At 27.5% G+C, this 21,653-nt stretch overlaps 1 protein-coding gene across 2 annotated transcripts; it reads right to left on the minus strand.

The window, feature by feature from the left end:
• Nucleotides 1-35: 35 nt before the first annotated feature.
• On the minus strand, nucleotides 36-21,394 carry Rap1 (RAS oncogene family member Rap1). Of its 2 annotated transcripts, XM_074239268.1 has the most exons (5): nucleotides 20,893-21,394; nucleotides 20,524-20,792; nucleotides 1,948-2,240; nucleotides 1,165-1,446; nucleotides 36-1,077 (listed from the first exon to the last, which is right to left on the minus strand). In XM_074239268.1, exons 3-5 carry the CDS (start codon nucleotides 2,128-2,130, stop codon nucleotides 988-990), a joined length of 555 nt encoding a protein of 184 aa, XP_074095369.1. In that variant the 5' UTR covers nucleotides 2,131-2,240; nucleotides 20,524-20,792; nucleotides 20,893-21,394; the 3' UTR covers nucleotides 36-987. The 2 variants fall into 2 exon arrangements, with proteins under 2 accessions (XP_074095369.1, XP_074095368.1); XM_074239267.1 differs by having other exon boundaries at nucleotides 20,524-21,394.
• Nucleotides 21,395-21,653: the final 259 nt, after the last annotated feature.

Below are 21,653 nucleotides of genomic sequence, written 5' to 3' on the forward strand. Positions count from 1 at the left end.
AAAAGGTTTATTAATTAATTAATAGTTAACAAAAATTAACATTTACTGAATTTTTATTATTTGCTTTCAAATACGGAGAGATATAGAAAAACATATATTGTTTAGGAAACAAACGATTGGATAACTTATGAATATTTTAATGCTTTGTAATAATTAATAATAATTAATAATCATTGTATGTACCGTCTATATATAATAATAATAATTGTAATAATAATAATTATAATTATATAAGAGAGAGATAGGTGTGCGGCGAATGCATAGGGGCTGGTGACCTGTGCACGCGCACATCGGAAGAGAGAGAGAGAGAGAGAGAGAAAAAAAAAAAAAAAAAAAAAAAAAAAACATTCCTTCTCATTTATCTTTCTTTAAACTTAAATACATAGTATTAGATAATTAAAAAAAAATTTTTTTTTTTTATGTAAAACTACAGTGATAACCATTGGTCACGGGGTCTCGTACTTGTTCTCATAACTTTTTAAAAACTTATTTTTAATCATTATCGTTATCATTTCTCATTCTGTTTCCGTTATTTTTTGTGCGCTGTTGTCGCGCGTGCACATGAGCCACCCCGAGACAAACTTATATACAATTTTCCCCTTCGTCGTCAATATTGTTCTTGTTATTAACTACAACTGTATCTCATTTTTCATTCCTATCTGCTTTTATATTTTCTTTATTAACGAGCATTTCCCTTGATCTTAATTACTTAACTTGCTTTTATTTTAGTTTGTTATTATTATTTTTTCTTTTTATTTAACTTTATATTCAGCAACGTCCCGGATTTTTTATCTCTATTCATATTTCTTGCTCATACCCGATTGTAGTTGTTCTTAAAAATTTTTTAATCATTTTATTTATTTGCTTTTATTATTTTTTATTTTTATTTTATTTTATTTTATTTTATTTTTTTTTTTTTTTTTGTTATTTTTTATTATTTTACTCTGGGTGTCACGTTGGTTATACGTGGCTAGAAGCACGTTAACTTTACAGAAGTAGGCACAGCGATTTCTTTTTTTGTTTTATCTTTTTCTCCGGTGATTTTTTGTTTATTTGTCGCACAAGGTCATAAAAGATCTGTAACAAAAAATTAAAAAATTTTAATTATCTTGGCCGTTGTTAAAATACAATATTAAATAATTAGTTAATAAAAATATAGCTTACGTCATAAACATTAATTTTAGCTTTGGCAGAGGTCTCCATGAAGGCGCAGCTGAATTGCCGTGAAAGATTAACACCTTGGTCTTTACCCACTACCCTTTCGTCTTCCAAGTCGCACTTGTTACCAACCAGTACCATTGGCACGTCATCTGTATCTTTTACCCGTAATATTTGTTCCCGAAGATCTTGAAGATCATTAAACGTCGATTGTGCGGTTATTGAGTAAACTAAAACAAATCCTTGTCCATTTTTCATATAAAGATCTCGCATGGCTGTGAATTGTTCCTAAAAAATAAAAAAAAAAAAAACATCATTATTCATTGAATACATAATAGCCTTTGATAAAAAATTGCTAGCCATAAAATGAATAGATTTCTATCTATTTCATCCGAAAGGTTTTATTTATTATTTTGTGTGCTAAAATTTTTTTGATTTCATTAAAGATAATTTGTTAAAAAAAAAAAAAAAAAAAAAAAAAAAAAAAAAAAAAAAAAAATTAATTGAAAAATTTTCTGTTGATTATTACTGATGAAATTCACAACGAGTAGTCTGCAATACTAATTAATAACGGTTCAATAACATAATAATTCAATGAACAGAATTAATTTCAGGTATTATTCTATTGAAAGATTAAATAGCAAATAATTATGAAAATATTCCACCTCATATTATCATAATTAATTTATAATAAATAAAAACTCTTAGAAATATTTTTTTTTTTATATTTATAGTATAATTTATTATTATTATTAAAAAAAAAAAAAAAAAAAATAGTGAATGAATTACCGTGCCAGCTGTGTCGAGGATTTCCAGCATACATTGCTGACCATCAACTTCGACTTGTTTGCGATAACTGTCTTCAATGGTCGGGTCATACTTCTCAACGAATATTCCCTGAACAAACTGAACAGTGAGGGCTGATTTGCCGACACCTCCGCTTCCCAACACTACTATTTTATATTCACGCATTCTCTCCCTTCTTTTATCTCTTCTAACTAACTATTCTTGTCGTGTCACTGCCGCGGGGTCACCGAATCCGCCACGTCTTGTCTTCCTGTCGTCTCAGCAACCAGATATACCTGCAATCAAACATACATATATTTATTTAAATATCTTCATTTCAATTTTTAAAATAGTAATTAAAGAAGAAAATATTCAAGATAACGAAAAAAAAGTGCGATACTTGTTTGCATAGCAATATTTAATTAATAAAATATATTTTAATTATCGATGACAGGTCGAAATTGAAATGCTCACTGGAATTTATAAATTAATCTCGACAATCAGAACATTTCTGATTAATTAAAAATATTTTGTTACTAAAAATAGACAGAAAAAAAGAGTAAAATTGTGGATTGAGATGAGAATAAAAATTCATCCAAGCGTAACAATGATTTCTCGTTACTTTAGCAATAAACTAGTATATCTATAGTGATGTCGAGTAAAAGGACAAAGATTGGTTTGAATACCAAGTTCCCGTACATTTATATCTATATATGAATGTATCTATAGATATATGTTGTGATGGTCTATCGTAAGGATGCCTATTGTGAGATATTGAATACAAAGTTTGGAGAAGTTTCAACTAAATTGTTGATAGGATTACGTATATAAAGTAGTAGTAAGCTTTTTTTCATCCCTTTAAAACATTATTAAGTATTATATTATAAGTATATCAATTAGTTAATTGCAAAATGTAGATTTAAAAGTGAATCCTGATAACATATCAAGTCCAGGCGAGTCCTCAAGGTTGAATAAATAATTACAATAGTGAGTGAATGAAATCTCATTATACATATTATGATCATGTGTATTTGTAAAGGTATGCAAAGGTTTAATTGTAAAGCAAGATGTGAATGAAAGCGAAACGCAGTCTAGCTATAACGTTAATTAGACCGCAAAGTTATTTTTTTTTTTTTTTTTACTTTTATATTTATTATGACTCGGTAAATATTTTTAGAGCATTTAGTACGCGGTTTTTTATTTTGGTATGCCATTCTTCTTGCTTTGAACAAATCGAGTGAAACACGAGCTCTCTTAATGTGATTATGAGTAACTGCGATGGAAAAATATAAAAACAATATATACATATATATATATATATATATATATATATATATATATATATATATATATATATATATATATATATATATATATATATATATATATGTTTACGGTGTGCTTACTCACTGAAACTGTAATTATATGTTTTAAGTGAATCATCAGAGTCACTAACCAGGGTACAGTTTTTTTATAACATAAATGTTACGTCATTGTGACTCAAAATACGTAAATATTTTTTTTTTTTAAGTTTGTACTGGCAGAAATTTATTAACTGTTAAAAAATTTGAGTAGAAAAAATTATTTATGAATTATTTTTAAATACTACATAAAAAAATGATTCTCTGTATTCTAAATTGTTAAAACCGTTGTTCAGATTTTTTCACTGGTTAAATAGAGTTTCAATGTCCATAGTAAAAAAAAGTAATTGAATAACACGATCCTGTTATTAAAAACTGTTTCTCCACGCCTATATTCGTTGACGGAATATTCAAAAGAAATATTTTTATCGATAAATAACTGGAAACAAACTCAATCAAGTTATGAACTACACTAGAAAAAAAAATTACTTAATTACCTAAATGAATAAAAAATGTGGATCATTTTTCAAAAGACCCATTTATAATTTAATATCAAGGTAAGAAAAAGAAGAAGAAGAAGAAGAAGAAGAAGTATTTTAAAAAAATTGATTAAATTCTTGATTTAATATAATAATATACTTTTTCCGAGTGTTTGGCAGTAGAAAATTTATTGGATTAAGGTTATATTGAATCACGTTGAATCGAGTACTGCTCTCAAGTTTAATCTATTCTGCTATCGATTCACGTACTAATTCTCAGTTGGACCTAAAAGCTTCAAATTGAGAGCTTGTTACAGCTCTTACACGATAGCTCTATGCCCACTCTCTTGTCTCAATTTTCTCTCTTCCTCTATCTAGAGTTCTTACTCTCTTTCTCTTTCTCTCTAGTTATCTATCTATATATATATAATTCTCTCATGTAGTTGGCCTCTCCTCATATCGGTTTACTATATACATAGAAACTTAGCTATAGCCTATTATATATCCAACCACTTACACACTAATACACTTTCATAGTGTCCACTTTGAACTGTAAATACGTTATCTGCTTCAACAAGTGTCGATACACTTGATCACGCGAAAACCACTTCTATTAATTTACTTTCCCTTGTTCCTTCATTCTTTATTTCTTTTGATCTTGCATATTTTTATCAGCAGATTCTGTAGGACCACCCAATAATTAATATTACCAAAGAGTTAAGTTTTTACTGTTGAATGGATCCTACGAAACAGGATAAAACTTTTAAATTGATTAAATTAACTTTAATTGCTTTGAAGAGAATTGGTCATGTAAAGTGATATAATAAATGTTAGAAATAGTAATGGTTATCTCACAAGGTGTTAACGACACTGATCGGAATTGGAGCGAGGTAGATTCGTCGCTCGGGTAGTAGTAGTAGTAGTAGTAGTAGTAGTTTTGGAGAGAACATGTTCCCTCGGGGTTGATTTTGCTGTCATCTCTGGACTACGTGCTCATTCGAGCATTGAACACGACCTGAGTTGACCTATGGTCAGTCCAGCTGTAACCAACGACTCGAGAGTTTGCTATGTACCACTCAAACTTCCCAATAGGATATGTGATACTAAACTGTTAACTTTTATTATATATACTAAACCGACAAACAATTATCTTTACTTGTCACTGTGTAACTCTTGCCTAATAGATATAATCAGCGTCGTCAGATATTTTTTTTTTTTTTTTTTTTTTTTTTTTTCCCATTAATGATCTTTTTCTGAGAAATAAATGTATTGCTGGTGTGCTTGCGTCTTACTTGGAAAACATTTTTTTTTTAATTTATGTATTGAGATTTCGTTATCTTGATTCGTAAGAAAACAACTTAATTGCGCTGAAACAATTAAAAGAATGTAAATAAGATATCATGTAATTGTATTATACAAGCAAAAGTAATGAAATTCCAATATGAAAAGATGAAAATTTTGTAAATGTCGATGTTTATTAAAATCAGAAAAATTTAAGTCTCCACAACTAACTAGTAATCTAAAATTATAAAATAAATATCAAACAGCGTTCTTGTCAGCGTTGACCTACGAAGACTAAAATATGTCAAAAAAGTGATAAAGTGGGACACTTATTTTAATGTAAAAAACCTACAAAGTGCATACTATGGTATGAAAAAAAAATGAATATTAACCAAGAGCGCGAGAATTTATATAATCTGGATCTTGCAGTTTTTTAATAAAGAGAAAAATAAGTAAGACCAAGTGGAAGAATAGCAAGGTAGTGTATATATTCCCGCACCGGTAGTAGTGTAGTAGATAGTAGTATGAAGTATGTAGCAGGTAACAGCATAGGTAGATAAATAGTAATAGTGGAGTTGCATGGTGATAGAGCCACTGTAACCATTCTATTGTGCAGCAAAGTATGTCACAGTGACTTGTTCCCCTTGTATTCTTCTCTCAATTCACAAGCTCATCCCGCCCGAGAGTTGTACATCCCGGATCTCTACTACCGAGCTCTGGACTCTAGTCTCAACTTTAGATGAGGCCTGTCGACGAGATTCACTATACTCATTCCATTCGCTGTACTACTCGCTCGGACATTTGCGGCTCGTGTCGACTAGTCAACTTCCTGTTTTAGTTTCTTCCATGCAATAGAAAATAAAGTATTTCTTTTTGTATGTACATGTACATCAACTGTACATTTAATACTTTAGACTGCACACTCTGATGTTAATGCTAAGACAAAGTCATTTCATTAAAATTATTATTAAATTTCATTTAATGCTGAAAAATTAATTTACTCGATCTTGTTCTTAATTATTCTACTGTAAAATTGATCAAACAATTTCATTAGATTTTTAATTAAACTTTTTTTTTTTTTTGTCATTATTTTCACTGTGAAAAACAATTATTAAAGACTATTGTTTGTTGCGATACAAATAAAAATAATGAATTCAAATAAAAAATAAAAAAAATTTTCCTCCGTTCCATTTTAAATTTACAAGCTGTAGAATTACTTTGTGGGTACCTTTATCATTTTATTTAGTATAATGGAAAAATTAAATTTTACGAAAAAAAATACAATAATAAATTGTATATAAAATAATAACTTATTACAAATGAAAATGAAATCTAATTACTTTGGATTTCAGCGAAGTTAATTATATTTAATGTCATCTCATATAATTTTGGGAGTTCTCTTTAATACCCCAAAGTATAATATCGATCCTCGGGATAATTATTTATTAGAATTGAGTTATACATCAGATAATTGAATTGTTTAATTGAGCAAAAGAATAATTAAGTTTTTCTAGTATTAATATTATACTTTGATAAAAATCTCAAAAATTATGAATTACATTATTTTTGAAAATTTTCAATTTTCTTAGCGAGAAGTTAAAAAAAAAAATAACTAAATGTACAAACTTTTTGTGTTCAGAATAAAAGTTTATATTTTAAGATGATAAAATAAGTTTTTTCATAAAAAGTTATTGAGGTCACTGCGTTTACTCAAAAAATAAATAAATAAAAAATAATAATAATAAAATAATGGAAGGAAAAAAAGCTTTGTCAGAGCTGCTTGTCGCATCCATCTTCACCGGATCGTTTGTTTCATATATTATATATAATATTTATATGCATGATATGTAGATATGTATGAATGTATGATATGTATATGTATATCCAGTTATGTGAGATAAATTTATATATATATATATATATATATATATATATATATATATATATATATATATATATATATATATATACCGAAACACAAGTGAGTTTATATGCATTATAATAAATATAATGTTCAGTGAAAACAATCCATTATTGCAACGTCGTGGTTTTACATGTGGTTTCACACACTTTTCGAATATCGAATTTAATTAATCAATTCTTAGGCTTACGCTTAGTCTGCAATTATTTTTTAATAATATTAACGTAATAATTACACAATTTTTTTTTTTTTTTTTTTTTTTTTCAAGTTTCAAGTTTGCCGATAAAATAATTTGTTGAATATCTAACAGCTCGTTTCCAATTTTATTTTCTCTCCAATCGAAAAAAAGAACGATACTTGAATTTCTGTAGGAAATTTCTAACAATTTTGACAGCGGGTGAGTTGCGACGCGCGTTTCCCCGGAAACAGTCTCGAGGATCGATTTTACCTCGACGATTTTACGCTTCGACACGAATAGAAGCACAAGCGAATCTATAGTAAATAAAAGAACAAAAAATTTATATTTAATATAAAAAAAAAAATTGAAAAAAAAAAAAAAAAAAAAAAAAAAAAAAAAAAAAAAAAAAAAAAAAAAAGGAAGGAAGATAGATCTTGTCGCTCGACTTACTAAAGGTTTTTTTTGTCTCGGACTAACTTAATGATAAAAAAAAAAAATTATAGGTTGATATTTATTTTTTTTTGTCTTTCACCTCTACTTGCTGATAATTATAATCATTAACCTATTTTTTTCCTCGAGACATTTATTTATTGCATAAAACAATCGTTTCTGTAAGAGATATTAATTGATACGCTTTGTCATTTGCTGCTGTTAAGGTTTAAGTGAAGTAATTTTTTAGATTGAATGTTATATATATTTCGAAGAATAAAAAAATTTAGTATATGAAAATAAATGCTAAGAATATATTGCGCAGTTTTGATGTTGTTTGAACACAACCACTTGTGTAAAATAAAATAATAACAAACGTTATTTTTTTATCTGAACACATTCTACACAATCGAATCGATTATTTTTAAATATTTAAATGTCAACATGTTACGCAATTAAAATGGAAATTTAGCTTTTTTTTACTTTGTCATTTTAAAAAATTTATAGAAAAATCTTACTAAACGTTTCAACCTCGGTACTAACAACCAAAAATGATTAAACTCGATAAAAAATTTTGAAATATAAGAATAAATTTTTAATCAACAGCTGAAAAAATTAAACCGATATTATTTCGATAAAACATCGACTGGTAATAAATAAAATCATTGGCATAACAGAAGTAAATAATTTAAACACGTGAAAATTATAAATCAAACATTCAGTTACTCTGACAATACACAAGTTCTCTTTTAAATTGACAGTTTTTCGTGGGTACATCAAGTCTGTTAATAATTATAATGAAATCAAAAGAGTTTTTACGACCATTAAGTGATTTATTATTTTAAGTTGATTTGTTATCGAAGTTGAGTGATAATTTTACGTAAAGAATTTTTATTACGGTAATTTATATTATCTAATAGGTATATGTAGAGATAACTTGTATAAATAATCGTTCATTGTCTTGATATTATTACAGTTTGATGGTGAAATCAAAACATAGTTGACGCAACATCAGAATTTATTAATTATTCCAAGTTTTAAATGTATATAATTTTCAATTAAACAAAACTAAATAATTCATTCATTTTCTACAATATATAATTATTTTTTAAAAAGATAACTTGTCAAATGTCTGCACCAATATTACAATTCAGCGACATTTTGTCAGTTTATTACTATTGTGACTTTTTTCAAGCCTCTAACAAAAAATAAAAAAATTATTCAATGAAGTTTGAAGGGAACAAAAATATGACATCAGATAAAAACGCTCAGCTAGCTAAGCTGACAGCGTTATGTCATGCTAATGTATGTCTTGTATGTATAACCTAAAATGGACACGAACTTATTAAAATTATGAAATGACATTGTATTAATTCAACACACAACAAATGTCAAGCGTAGTAAATTTTAAAGTTTCAACGGAATTAGTTAAAATTTAAAAGCTACCGTAAATTACAACAAAACAATAAGGTATTAATTTTAAAGCTAGTAAGTTTAAAAGTTTAATTAAAAATGCGTGTATGAAAAATAAAAAACAAAAGATAGTGGTTTTAAAATTTTTTCTTTGATCAAGTTCCTCGTTACTGTTCCTCCAAGCAAGTACTACTCACTCGAAACAACTTTGCTGATGAGAATTTCCGTTTCACTGGTGAAATATCATGGGACCTAACCAGGAAAAGCGTCCGTGAACCACTTTAAACTCGTTATGCGGTTATAGGGTCGCCGTATGTTGTTGCGTTTACGTAGATACGTAAACAAAATATCAACACAAGGAAGAAAGATACGGGTACGGGTCTCATTAATAACGTTGCCGTCATACAATTTAAAAAATTATAAAATATTTACAAAATAATTACAAAGAAAAAAAAATATCTTGCGTCAAGAATATTTTGAAAAGTTTTTTTTTTTTTTTTTTTTTTTTTTTTTTTTTATTAAACAAAAACTATTCAATAAAAATTAACTTTACGGAAATCTTTACTCTGTAATTTAATAATTTTTGATAACGAACTTTGATGAAGGACACCAGAGCGCGAAATGTAATAAAAATCTGCTTCAATAAACGAGAGATCGTCACGATTTAACATCGTTATCCATCACGTGATCGTGGTTAAATATATATCACATATCATATAGTCAGTAAAGGATAGAACAAACTTTAAATATATAACGCTGATCACGATCTTTGTTCGTCATCACTCATCATAGACTGTGATTGTGATTGGTGTTGACCTATCTGCGCCTATTTATATATAATATCTACGGAAGCTCTAATTTATGAATATAAATATAGATACCGATACAGATTGATTTAAAAAATTAATTCAGTGCATAAATTGCTGGTCGGTCAACACTAATAATATAAATAGTTGTTAGCAGTGAGTGAGCTTAGGTCGGTATTATTGTAAAATAAATTGCAGTTATTTCTCATGCCCGCGCACTCTTATTACTGCAGATCAACTACTGTATCTAGTATATAGCGCAATGTGTGAGACTTGACCGTGCGAGTTGTTTTATCTGTGATGAATCGTCCGAGGATTTAGACTTTAATTATTTTAACACCTTTCTATATATGTACGTACGTTATTTGTTAGTGAACTCAGTGTTACCATTATATTATGTGCGTACTAAGTGTTGCTATGGATCATAAGGAATTTAATATAAACTTTTTTTACTTATTAATGTATTATCTTTGTGTGTTTTATATTACCATTGTTCATAAGAGAAAATAAATACTGTACTGTTTTATTTTTATTTGCAATTGTATTATTATGCTACAGATCCAAATATATTTGCCTTGGTGATAAAAACAAATTTTTTTTATGGAAATAAATGTAATTTTAATTAATAAGTAATATGTTATATGATTTTTTGTTGGAATGTTAAAAAAAAAAAAAAAATTAAATTGTACCTTAACGAAATTATTACTTTTAAATGAAATATTTGATGTTAAGTTTCAATAAAATAAAAAATAAATCGTTATTAGTAAAAGTTATTTTTACACATGATATATTTAGAAAATAAGGTCGTTGAGGCCATCCCAGTTTGCTATCCCTTTTGAGCAAAGTAGAGATATTCTACAAGAACATAAGCAGTCAAGTAACGAAAAATGTTAAATTATAAAGGCCGTACTATTCACCATAAAAAATAACATTCACTTTTATTTTAAGCTGGATTAGAAAGTATTTTATCAAAAAGTTAATAAAATTATTCCAACAATCGCTTGTAGTCATTAAAAATAAAATGTAACCATAAACATTTTACCGCGTATAAAGAATAATACTTGCATATTTTATTTGTACAGAAACGCATTAGAAGTATTAAAACAGATATATTTTTAAAAGAGAAAGCCAATGATAAATATTAAATGAAAAAAGCATAACGGCAGAGTGGAAAAGAAAAATAATGAAAAATTTCACTGTTTTTAATTTTTTAATCTCTTATAGAAAATAAAATAAATTTCATTTTATTTTATTTTTTATATTATTATATACACTTCTTAATTTATTTTCTTTATTCATTATTTCGTAAAATTCAAAACCGCTAACAGAGGAAACGGAAGTTATTTAATGTGTAATCACTGTGATAATAATGTTATAATTTTATTCCTTTGTACTTATTTTTATAAAAAATAAATTGCCCAAAAAACAGCTAGTGAGAAGCGAATCAAAGTAGCTTGATAAAATTATGTTGTCATTTTAAAATAAATATGTTTTACAGATCAGATAATAAATCAGATAACAATTTTAATCTTCGCGGATTCCATACGATACACGAATAAAACGATTTCTCGAGAAATCGATTAACAATTACTGAAAGCAGCAGCAGCAGCAGCAGAAGTACTCGTCTAGACTTTTAAGGAATTCTCCATTTTATTTCATTCAAACTGACATTCCAATCGAACTTCCGTTTAAGATCTCGATGCTTTACTTCCGTTAAATTCAATATGTGTTCAAATAATAATTCATTATCTGTTTCATAATACATTTATATTATAATAAATATTAATTCAAAAGTTAACTGTCTAATTAGTTTTCATTAAATTAAGTTTAGAAAATTTATTTTGTGACATAATTTAATTATATGAATCCTTAAAAAATGTAAAAAAGAGTCAATTTGTTTTAAAATATCTTGTATAATTCATTTTTATGTACTAGATACACATCAATAACAGATAGGGATCATACGAGCGTGAGTTTGAATCCATTACAGAGCGTCTAAAAGCATAATGTGTTTACTTTAGTCCACTTCTTTACTTTAAATTATATTAACTGCAAAGTTATTAAAATTTCATTTTCAAGTATCAGATCAAGTGATAATTTTATGAAATGTGTGATTTAAGGTGTTCAGTTTAAGTGTTGAAAAGTAAAATAATTTTTGATACCCATTCCCCTTCATTACACTTTTCGGGATCATTTGTCATTACTAATTACTTATTTTTTATCTACACCCTGCATAGTATTAAAAACTTAAAGACTTTCTTGGAGCGAATCTAGATAAGACATAAAACATAAGAACCAAAAAAAGCCAGAGCAAAAGCAGCAGCCGGGCATTGAGGCTGACAGGTTGGTGGAATGAAAGTTTAAACTTCATTATCAACTTTAAGATCGATTCTTGACGTCGTAATGGCATCTTACCCTAAGACTCAATAAACTACTCTCTTTTCTCAACTATACTTTAAACAGGTAACTTCTACAGTCAAAGACATTCAGCCAAATTCAATTTTATTTCTCTCAATTTTTTTTTTTTTTCATATTATCAATTAAAGTAATTTATTTATTTAACGATAAAAATTTTCATACTTTTGTTATGTTTTTATTTTTCTTATTATCTTATTTTAATCAAGACTTCAAAGCATTTTCTCCTTTTACTGTTCTAATGCATAAAGTTATAACTCTAAATTACTTTCTCGTGTTTAATAGTTTTTTTTTTTTTTTTTTTTTTTTTTTTTAATTAAAAAAAATAACTACATATTATTAAAACATTTTTAAATATTAACTTTTTAATATTTAACATGGTATTAAATTAAATTACACAAGTTTACAGAATATTAACATAAATTTATAAGTTTTAATCTTGTTAACTGTTTAATTTAAATATTTAATCAGGTATAAAATTTATAGAAAATTTTTCAACTGAAATGGACAATCAGTGAGAAAGTTATTGTTCATAATTAAATATAATTTATTAATTATCAATATCTTTAGAAAATTTTTATGAAAATTTTTCCAATAAAATTGGAATAGAAAAATTAATTTACTAGAAACATTTCCCCAGGGAAATAAAAGTAATGGATAAAATAATATGACATGCATTTTTAATATTAATCTTTTTTTTTTTTTCTATTTGATAAGAATAAAACGCATCATGTTAAGACAGAAAAATCACACAATTTAACATTAAATCTATTCCCTGGCGTACAAAAGGTGTGATACGGCCTTGAGAGAAATATTAAAAAAAAAAAAAAAAATAAATGAAATAAAAAATAAAAAGCCAGAGAGATTTTGCACTCTCCCCAGGAAATATGCATTATGCTGATCACGTGATACACAAAGAATTTTTGTATGACCTATTGTCATTGCAAAAATGCACACGAGAAAAGCTTTTTCGTCATATCGGGCTGTTTTTTATAATACGACACAATGTTTTACACAATTTTATCGAAAAAAAAATTTCTTAAAACTTGCACTTAATGACACAAAAAGCTTAACAATAACGTCTACAAGACTTCATACTCCTACTGATAAAATATTTGCAAAATGAACAATGATTGAATGCAAAAGAATCAACTTTGTTTTATTTTAGTTAATTTAGAGTATTGATTGGAAGATAATTAAATTTAATCTGAAGATGTTGCTTATTGTCTTAAAATAAAAAATTATTCATTCATGAAACATGCACTTTTAATAATAATTTTCATTTTCTTGTAACAATAATTTTTCTATAAAAATCTGAGAGTATTTGTAAAGAAGGAAATTGATCAGTATTATGAACTGTATAATTTATAAGTTACAAGAAAAATTATGTAAACAGAAGTTAATAATGGAGGCAGAAATTTTCTTGATTTACAATAGACTTTTTCAAATGAAGCGAGCTAAAATTTGCCGGTCAATAACCTTTCTATTAACAAGATACAGATAATAAAACTTTATTGATTACCTCCAGCATACCTATACTACATACAAGAATAAATACAAGTATAATCCGAATAAAATATCCAATTATTTAATTTTCTTGTAAACTACTTATAAAAAATTCAACTCATAATTTATTAAAACACTTGTTTACTCAAACTTTAGAAAAAAAACTTTTATACTTTTACCCCACGAATGCAAGCAAATTAGTGTAAATAAGAAAATTCGGAATACTTAAAAACCCATTTATTATTACTTGGACCATAAATTTTATATTTTAATGAGTACAAAAATACTTGACTGTTTTTTACGTCTCCAAATATAAAATCGGAGTTTTACTTAATTTGATTATTTAAAAATTTTGTATACGAGGTCGGTGATGTTGTAGCTTATTTTTCATTGTTTTTATTCAAATCAACTATCAGCAATTAAAAAAAAAAAAAAAAAAAAAAACCCGTATAACAACCACAGAAAAGAATTTCTAGGTCCTCAAAAATTGGAGCCTCTGCATTTTTTTGTCTCTATTTTTATTTAGTTATTGGCTTTAGTTTTATTTGTCGGAGCTACGAAGCTAAAAAAATAGAACTCACACACGAAAAATATCTGAGTTCACATGCTTTTTTTGTTTTTATCTACAGTAAATTTAGCTTGCTTGCAATTTTCTAAGCTAAAAATCTGTCATGCATATGATATAAACTCAAATGTGTTCTTGATAATGCATAAATATGTATATAGGATTTTGCATTGCGAGTATTATAGGCATTTGAAACAAAGAGAATGGCTGGTAGATATGTGCGGCCTGCAGTTTAGGACCAGCAATATTGCGCTTGCATTACATGAGCTCTATATATATATATATATATATATATATATATATATATATATATATATATATATATATATATATATATATTATATAGAATACAGAGCTTATTCGCAAATCTGAGTTAGATATATATTGCCTTAACGGTCTCGGTAGTATCTCAAGCCCGTTGACGGAAGAGAACAGCCTGTAATACTCTCACATTCTAGTGCACTTAGAAATTGTCCTTGAGTAAGTACCTAGAGAGTTTTAAATGTAGATATGGCAAATCACATGACCTGGTTACGATCTACTTGATACTTCATACTTGTAAGTATGCGTTCATTTTTTTGTTATATCAATTATAACATATTTCCTGCTGTCACTGTCACATGTCACTCTTGAATAACTGCAGTTAACTTCCTTTCTCCGTTAAATTAACGTACAATAATGTATACTTACTACTTTATTTCATTTAAAATTACTAGCGGAACTCTTTACAATGTCCGTCGTTCTTTTTACTACAGGAAATTGAAATAATAATATTTTTATTATTTCTTAAGATATATTTTTTACAGCACGTGAATTACATGCTTTTATATAAATTTGTCCTTCGTAATGTCCGCTTAAACTATTTCCGTCAAAAATATTCTATTGTAAGTACGTGACAACAAGTCAACGACTAATCGATTGTGATTGCGAGATCTGCCCACATTTGCTGTCAAACGGATGTTTATTCCAGATCGCGATTATCTCAAGGTAAAAAAATTTTCATTTTAATTCTCTGGTAATTACAGAAAATAATTGGACTTTCGTGCTGACAAATTAAAAAAATTTTTTTAATAATTATCGACAGTAATATCATAATTAATTGTTTTTTTACTTTTATTATTAACGATAAATAAACTATTTCACAATTTTTAAATTAAATCCAATCAAATGGCATCGAGAAAATAAACTTTGAGAAAAGTAATGGTAGTTTGATGTGGAAATTGAACCCACATCTTAGTATCGCGCCAATCGCTCTATCTAAGCTAACCTTTATGCCCTTTTCTTTATTCAAATGGTGTGGTAAGAATTTTCATTTTTAATTCAGAGATAATTATATGTTTTAAAATCTGGCATTCAACTACGTCCTTTCTAATAAAAATTTAACTATCATGTATATGATTTATATGTGCATAAATTTTTTAAGTTTATTGTATTTATTTTATTAAAATTTTTTTTACCAAGTAAAAAAGTTTTAACGAAAGAATTTTCCAATAAAAATAAATAAAACAATTTGAAAAACAGAAAAATTGAGGACAGAAAAACTAAAATCGGATTATCTGTGTGCGAGTTTCAAGTAATTTTAGCAACTGAGATTTATTTTTAAAATATTGAGGTCATTTTTTTTTTTAATTTTAAATAATTTATCACAATTCTTGTATCAAAGTTAGCGATACTGGTTTATTTATTTAAAAACAAATTTTTTTTTTAACAAAACAAATGGATTAAAATTAAATTCGATCAACTGGGAGGAAATAATGCGTGATAATTATTTAAAATAGCTGGTGGTATAAGGACAGATGATATATACTATAATATAAAATTCATGACTAAGTTGAAGTTGGTTAGTATCGAAATATATCGAAATATCGAAAAAATATGGTCCCCGATTCCTTATTGGTCGAAATTAAGGCGCGCGCGTATGCGCGCAATTTGAATTCCTAGTATGAATGAGAATAAATGATATTAAAAAGTAATCACGCGTGAATACATGACACTTAAACACCCAATAACCAGTACATAACAGCAGTATGAATGTATGTATATAATACGTAAAATGCGTGTTGGACAATCATAATTATGATGCAATCACATCCACGCAACCCAGTAATTAGTTTTGTCTCTCTTACTCATACATGACCCACTCACGCGGCTAACGATATTCAATCTCTCTAATGATGACACTAACATTAACTATTATCCCCCATTCTTTATTAATTTGTTATCGAAAGTTATCTGTTCAAATATTCCACTTATTTCATCAACAAGTATATTTTTCTGTTCATATTCTATGGGATTAAAAAACATTTTTAAATATATAAATACTATTTGCCTAATTGTGTAATATGCAAACAGAAGGACTCAAATATTATTCTAATGAATAAACTAACAGTCGACATTTCTCTTGTACTATTATACGAATTATACGAGTTAATTGTTTCTGACAGGCTTCGTTTATGCAATACGACACGACAACACAAAAATGATGCTTGTGTGGCAAATAAAATCTCTCTATATATAGATATAATGTATAATAGTAGCTGCATATAAGCATTACAATGTACTTTGTAAATATCAATTCAATAATGTATGGAATTTTCAATAATTACATTTTAATTTTCTTATCAAAACATAATCAAGTTAAATGACAAGAAAAAATGTGTTCATTAATTACATATCTCAGCATTTCAATCATTTATAAAAATAAATAAATTTTATTTAATTATGGAGTAGATAATTTACGAAAAAAATATTTTTTTTTACGTAATCTCCAGAAAATAGCTTTGTTCTGGGCAATTTATATTCTGTGAGTTTATTTAACTTTAAAAATATGATGTGAGTTAATAAAAAAAAAATAATTTTCAAAAATATTTTACTCCCCATGTTATTAGAAAAGCAAAAAATAATTTGATAAGCCTAAACGCAAAGTAAAAATATTTCAGACTAATTTAACAAAAAATTTATAAATTCATCAATTTTTATTTAACGGCAACATATGAAGGGAGCTTTTGAAAGCTCGTTATAACGTACCCATATAAAAACCACAGAATACAAAAGTTGAATAGCAACGAGTGCTTTTTCCTCGACTCTCTGGATATATACATATACATACAATAAAAAGAGATATAAATATTGCGGTACTGTGTAGTAATATAGTAATATAGTAGTAGAGTAGTAAAGTAGTAGATGTAGTGTGTAATATAGTGTGTATAACCAAGAGCTTTAAACGGAAGCGATCCTTCGATATCCGCAGCTATATTATGTACTCGGTAATGAAAATTGAGGGTTCAGTTTGGTACTCGTTTGCTCGTCTCTACTCGCGGCCTTGCGTGACACCATACAGTTGAGTGAGTCATATGCAGCTCACGGCAAACCAGCACTAGCACCAGATTCGTGAACTTCATGCGCAGTGTATTCACCAGGGTGTTGGCTAACCCTGGCTGGCTAAGTCAACGCTTTCTCACATTTATATTTTTATTTTTATTTTTCTTCACCTCTTTTTATTATTTCTATCTCTTCAACTACTGTCCCATTCCCCTAGAGGCTTCCGAGTTTAGTTTTTATCTCACCAGCGTATACACTAGACTCAACATCATCGAGGGTTCACTACTCTTTCTTCTCTTACTCTGTGTCTTTATATTCTCTTTACTCGCTTACTTGCTTCGACTCTTCCTAACTTTACTTGTTCTCGCTTCACACATTACTCTTTCATCGCTTAGCTTGTTTCTTCACAATTCACAATCTCCTCTGCTCTATACCATACAATGCGCTGCTCTTTCATTCTGTTTTCCGTTTAGTTACCTTCGTCCTCGTCTTCCTCGGCATTTTCTCTTTTACTTTATTTTATTTCATTTTTATCAGCTGAGTATTCTACTCTACCCAATGTAGAATACACTACACTCTCAGTTTACTCCTTGATATTTTTTATATTTTATTATATTTCAATTTAAATATAAAATACACAAGATTCACAATAATCCTTTAGTTGTTGGAAAAAAAATTAAAAAAAAAAAATTCACTGAGTGAATCCGTTCAAATCTTTTTTCCTCTCTACAACATTTAAATCTTTTATCTTTTACAGCATTATTATTCTCTTAAAGACAAGTACTGATAAAGATTAAAATAGAAAAACAAAGGATAACCATTATCGAATAATAAAAAAGCACGAATAAAATTAATTGTAATGAGTTAACGATAGGGATTGAGAAGACGGAGATAATTGAATGAACATAACAAGCTCTGTCGAGTGGAAAATGTTAAAACGGTGAATGGAGATCAACTAAAAAAAAATGCTAATCAAAAATAAAATAAAAGATAAACTGAAGACAATTAAATTTTATCCATCAACAATTTATAATTTTGATAATTATATTTTTCTATTATTTTTTTTTTTTTTTTTTTTTTTTTTTACTTTAAATTATTTTCAATGATGTGCCTTTACTGCTACTTTAGACAGTAAATACAATTTAAAGTTTTTAATACTATACATCATTAAAGTTACGCGAAGAGTTAAAGTATAAAACTTTTAGTCAAGTATATTTTTTTAAAACACGTATGAATCACTCTTGCATTCTTCTGAAAAGTATGCGATAAATTTATTGATAAACATTAAATTATAAATTTATATCACTCAATCATTTATTTATAAATTAGCAATATGTGTAGTATGTAAGTGTTTGTATATATATACAACAAAGTATAGCCAACAAACAAACAAACAATAAATATATATTAAACAAAACGTAAACGTCACGCTAAATCGATATAATTCATTTGACGTAGGGTATTTTACGATTGAAAAATTATTGGTGAGTCATAAATAAAAAAAGTGAACATCAAACTTATCTTTATCACCGTATAATAATAAATAATAACCGTACAAATACTATTTTTATTCCCCTATTTTTCAGTTACCGAAAATTCCTACTGAGTAAAGGTCCTCCCCTTCCCCCTTTATCATTAATTTCCCCCAGTTCCCAAAAATTTGTCTTTAATGACAAATTTAGCTATTATATATGGCTATATATATAATAATAATAACAACAATGATGATGATGATAATAATAATAAATAGTAACCATCATACATTTTTAATGTCATCTTAATATAAAAATAAAAACTTATTTTTTCTATTTTTATTTTAATTCTTATTCTTCAACGCTATTCTGAGATGAAAGAATGTATGTGTATAAACATATAATTTTATATTCATATACCCATGAATAGTAGAATAATAGATAGTAAAGCAAAACATAAACATAAAAATTGATGACGGTCTAGATGGCAGTTAAATGTGTATATAAAGAAAAAAAGATAGTTATTTTTATTGACCTTGTGTATAATGTGCTCGACAATGAGCATACGAGCAAATAGTTACCACAATAACCAAGAACTCTACAAGTGAATTTAATGATTAAAAAAAGCTGATCAAATGGAAGCAGAAGAGAAGTAAAATAAAATAAAAATATAAAAGTCAGCTATGTAGACAAGTTAAGAAGTTTAACCATCACAGAACTTCTTAACGCCTTCTCCATTTGTATGATTCATCAGCTTAGATCATCCAACACTTTCTACACGTATACAATAATAAATTTATTACTCATTGCGAATATTATAAGCAATTAACAGTAAGTTAATGATGTATTTTCTATATAAAATGTTGTTTAATTAATAATAATGAAATTATTTTAGTTTCAGTAGTTTAGCGATTGCGTACTTAGCTATGAACAAACTATCATGTTCTGACCGAGCATGTTGCCTTTAGAACACAGAGAGTGACCTCGCATTTATCGGAAATTTGATGCGTACAATTGACACTACGTACGTGGGGTACAATTGATCTAAATTAAGGAACATTAAGTTATAGCATCCGTAGTCTCTAACGTCTCTCTAAAGCCAGTCCACATTGCACTGGACCAAAGTGCCGTAGACACTAAAATAAAATATAAATAACCCAAGCAAACATTCACTAGGGGTATCAAAAACATTTTTCTCCTCTTTTATTTTATTCTATTTGATTTTTTCCCGTTCGTGGCATTCCTCACATGCCAATGTAAGCCAATTTCCGGCTGAACATAAAGAGTGACGCTACAATTTTTTTTTTTTTTTTAAAGATAGCTATTGTACTTAAGATAAAATATCTGCATAAATCAATCAGTCGAACATAAAAAAAAAAAAAAAAAAAAAAATAACAACAATAATTATAGCTAATATTTAAATAATCCTTACCCTGTATCTCCTATCACGTTTATTTCCCGCTGCTTTGCAATGTAATTAACAATTACAATCCAATAAAGATAAATAACACTTTTTTTTAACACGCACAATCTTCCGGGTGTCGAAATAATTTGTAAAAATACTCTCCGATATGTCTGTTTGTTATTATCAAATACGTTTTTTTTTTTCGTCAATTTATTATTTCCTGTCTTAAATCTTGCTCATCACTCCACCATAAGAACATGGAGTTGTTATTTTAACTTGTAATGATTATATTGTACCTATAATTATAATAATAATAATTATTATTATTGTTATTATTGATTGATTAGATTATTTAACAACAATATTATTTAAAGCTGATAGAAAAAGTGAACATACAATTATGATTATTAAAAATTTGTTTAACCCAAGTGTTTGAACACACACTAATCTAATAACAGATTTTATTATTTTACGTTTTTAATAATAATAATAATAATAATTAATAGATTTATTATCACTATCACACAATCTAAGTGCGAGTGTGTCACTGCTATTGCCCGGACTTTTGTGTAGCGTGTAAACTCTTAGTCGTTTATACACTGAAGTAACCGCAGACGCCGTGTGCGGGGGGCCGTTTTCCGTTTCAGCCGATTAACTCTTAACTCAATATTAAACACCATTAATTATAATATTAATTTATATTAATTAATGAATTTTAATAAAGTTTCAATAATCACTGTACAGAGCAATATGTATTATATATATTTTCACGTATTTAATAATATTTACGGACGTTTTTAAACTCGTGGAAGACACTCGCAACAGTGCACAATTCTACCGTTATCTAGGGCGATGCCTCTACACACTCGTTCACTCTTCACTCTTTGCTGCTGATGCTGATTTTACACTCAGCCATTGAACGCAACAAATAAACCGATAGAATAGTGCGTACTCCATAATGAATGCGCCCGCAGCGCCTCTATCGGTTAAAGTTTATAGTTTTTGAAAATCAGCGCCAAATGGTCGGATTTGAACTAACATTTTTGGCTCAATTGACATCGGTTGATAAAATAATATTTTTCTTTACCAACATTATCAAGAAAAAACAGAGAAAAGATAATTATAATATAGAGAATTCAAAAACTGCACACACTACA

The sequence above is a fragment of the Cotesia typhae genome, unplaced genomic scaffold, assembly GCF_013202065.1.
Source record: "Cotesia typhae breed Kobodo isofemale line unplaced genomic scaffold, CoteBio_Ctyphae contig_23, whole genome shotgun sequence".
In the NCBI taxonomy this organism is placed as follows: domain Eukaryota; kingdom Metazoa; phylum Arthropoda; class Insecta; order Hymenoptera; family Braconidae; genus Cotesia; species Cotesia typhae.

What these genes read in the sequence shown, in the direction of transcription:
- Rap1 (XM_074239268.1), bottom strand. Translation starts at nt 2,130, where the DNA reads ATGCGTGAATATAAAATAGTAGTGTTGGGAAGCGGAGGTGTCGGCAAA. An exon ending in TCCTCGACACAGCTGGCACG is followed by an intron (nt 1,447 to 1,947) that starts GTAATTCATTCA and finishes TTTATTTTTTAG; the next exon opens with GAACAATTCACAGCCATGCG. An exon ending in CTAAAATTAATGTTTATGAC is followed by an intron (nt 1,078 to 1,164) that starts GTAAGCTATATT and finishes TTTTTGTTACAG; the next exon opens with ATCTTTTATGACCTTGTGCG.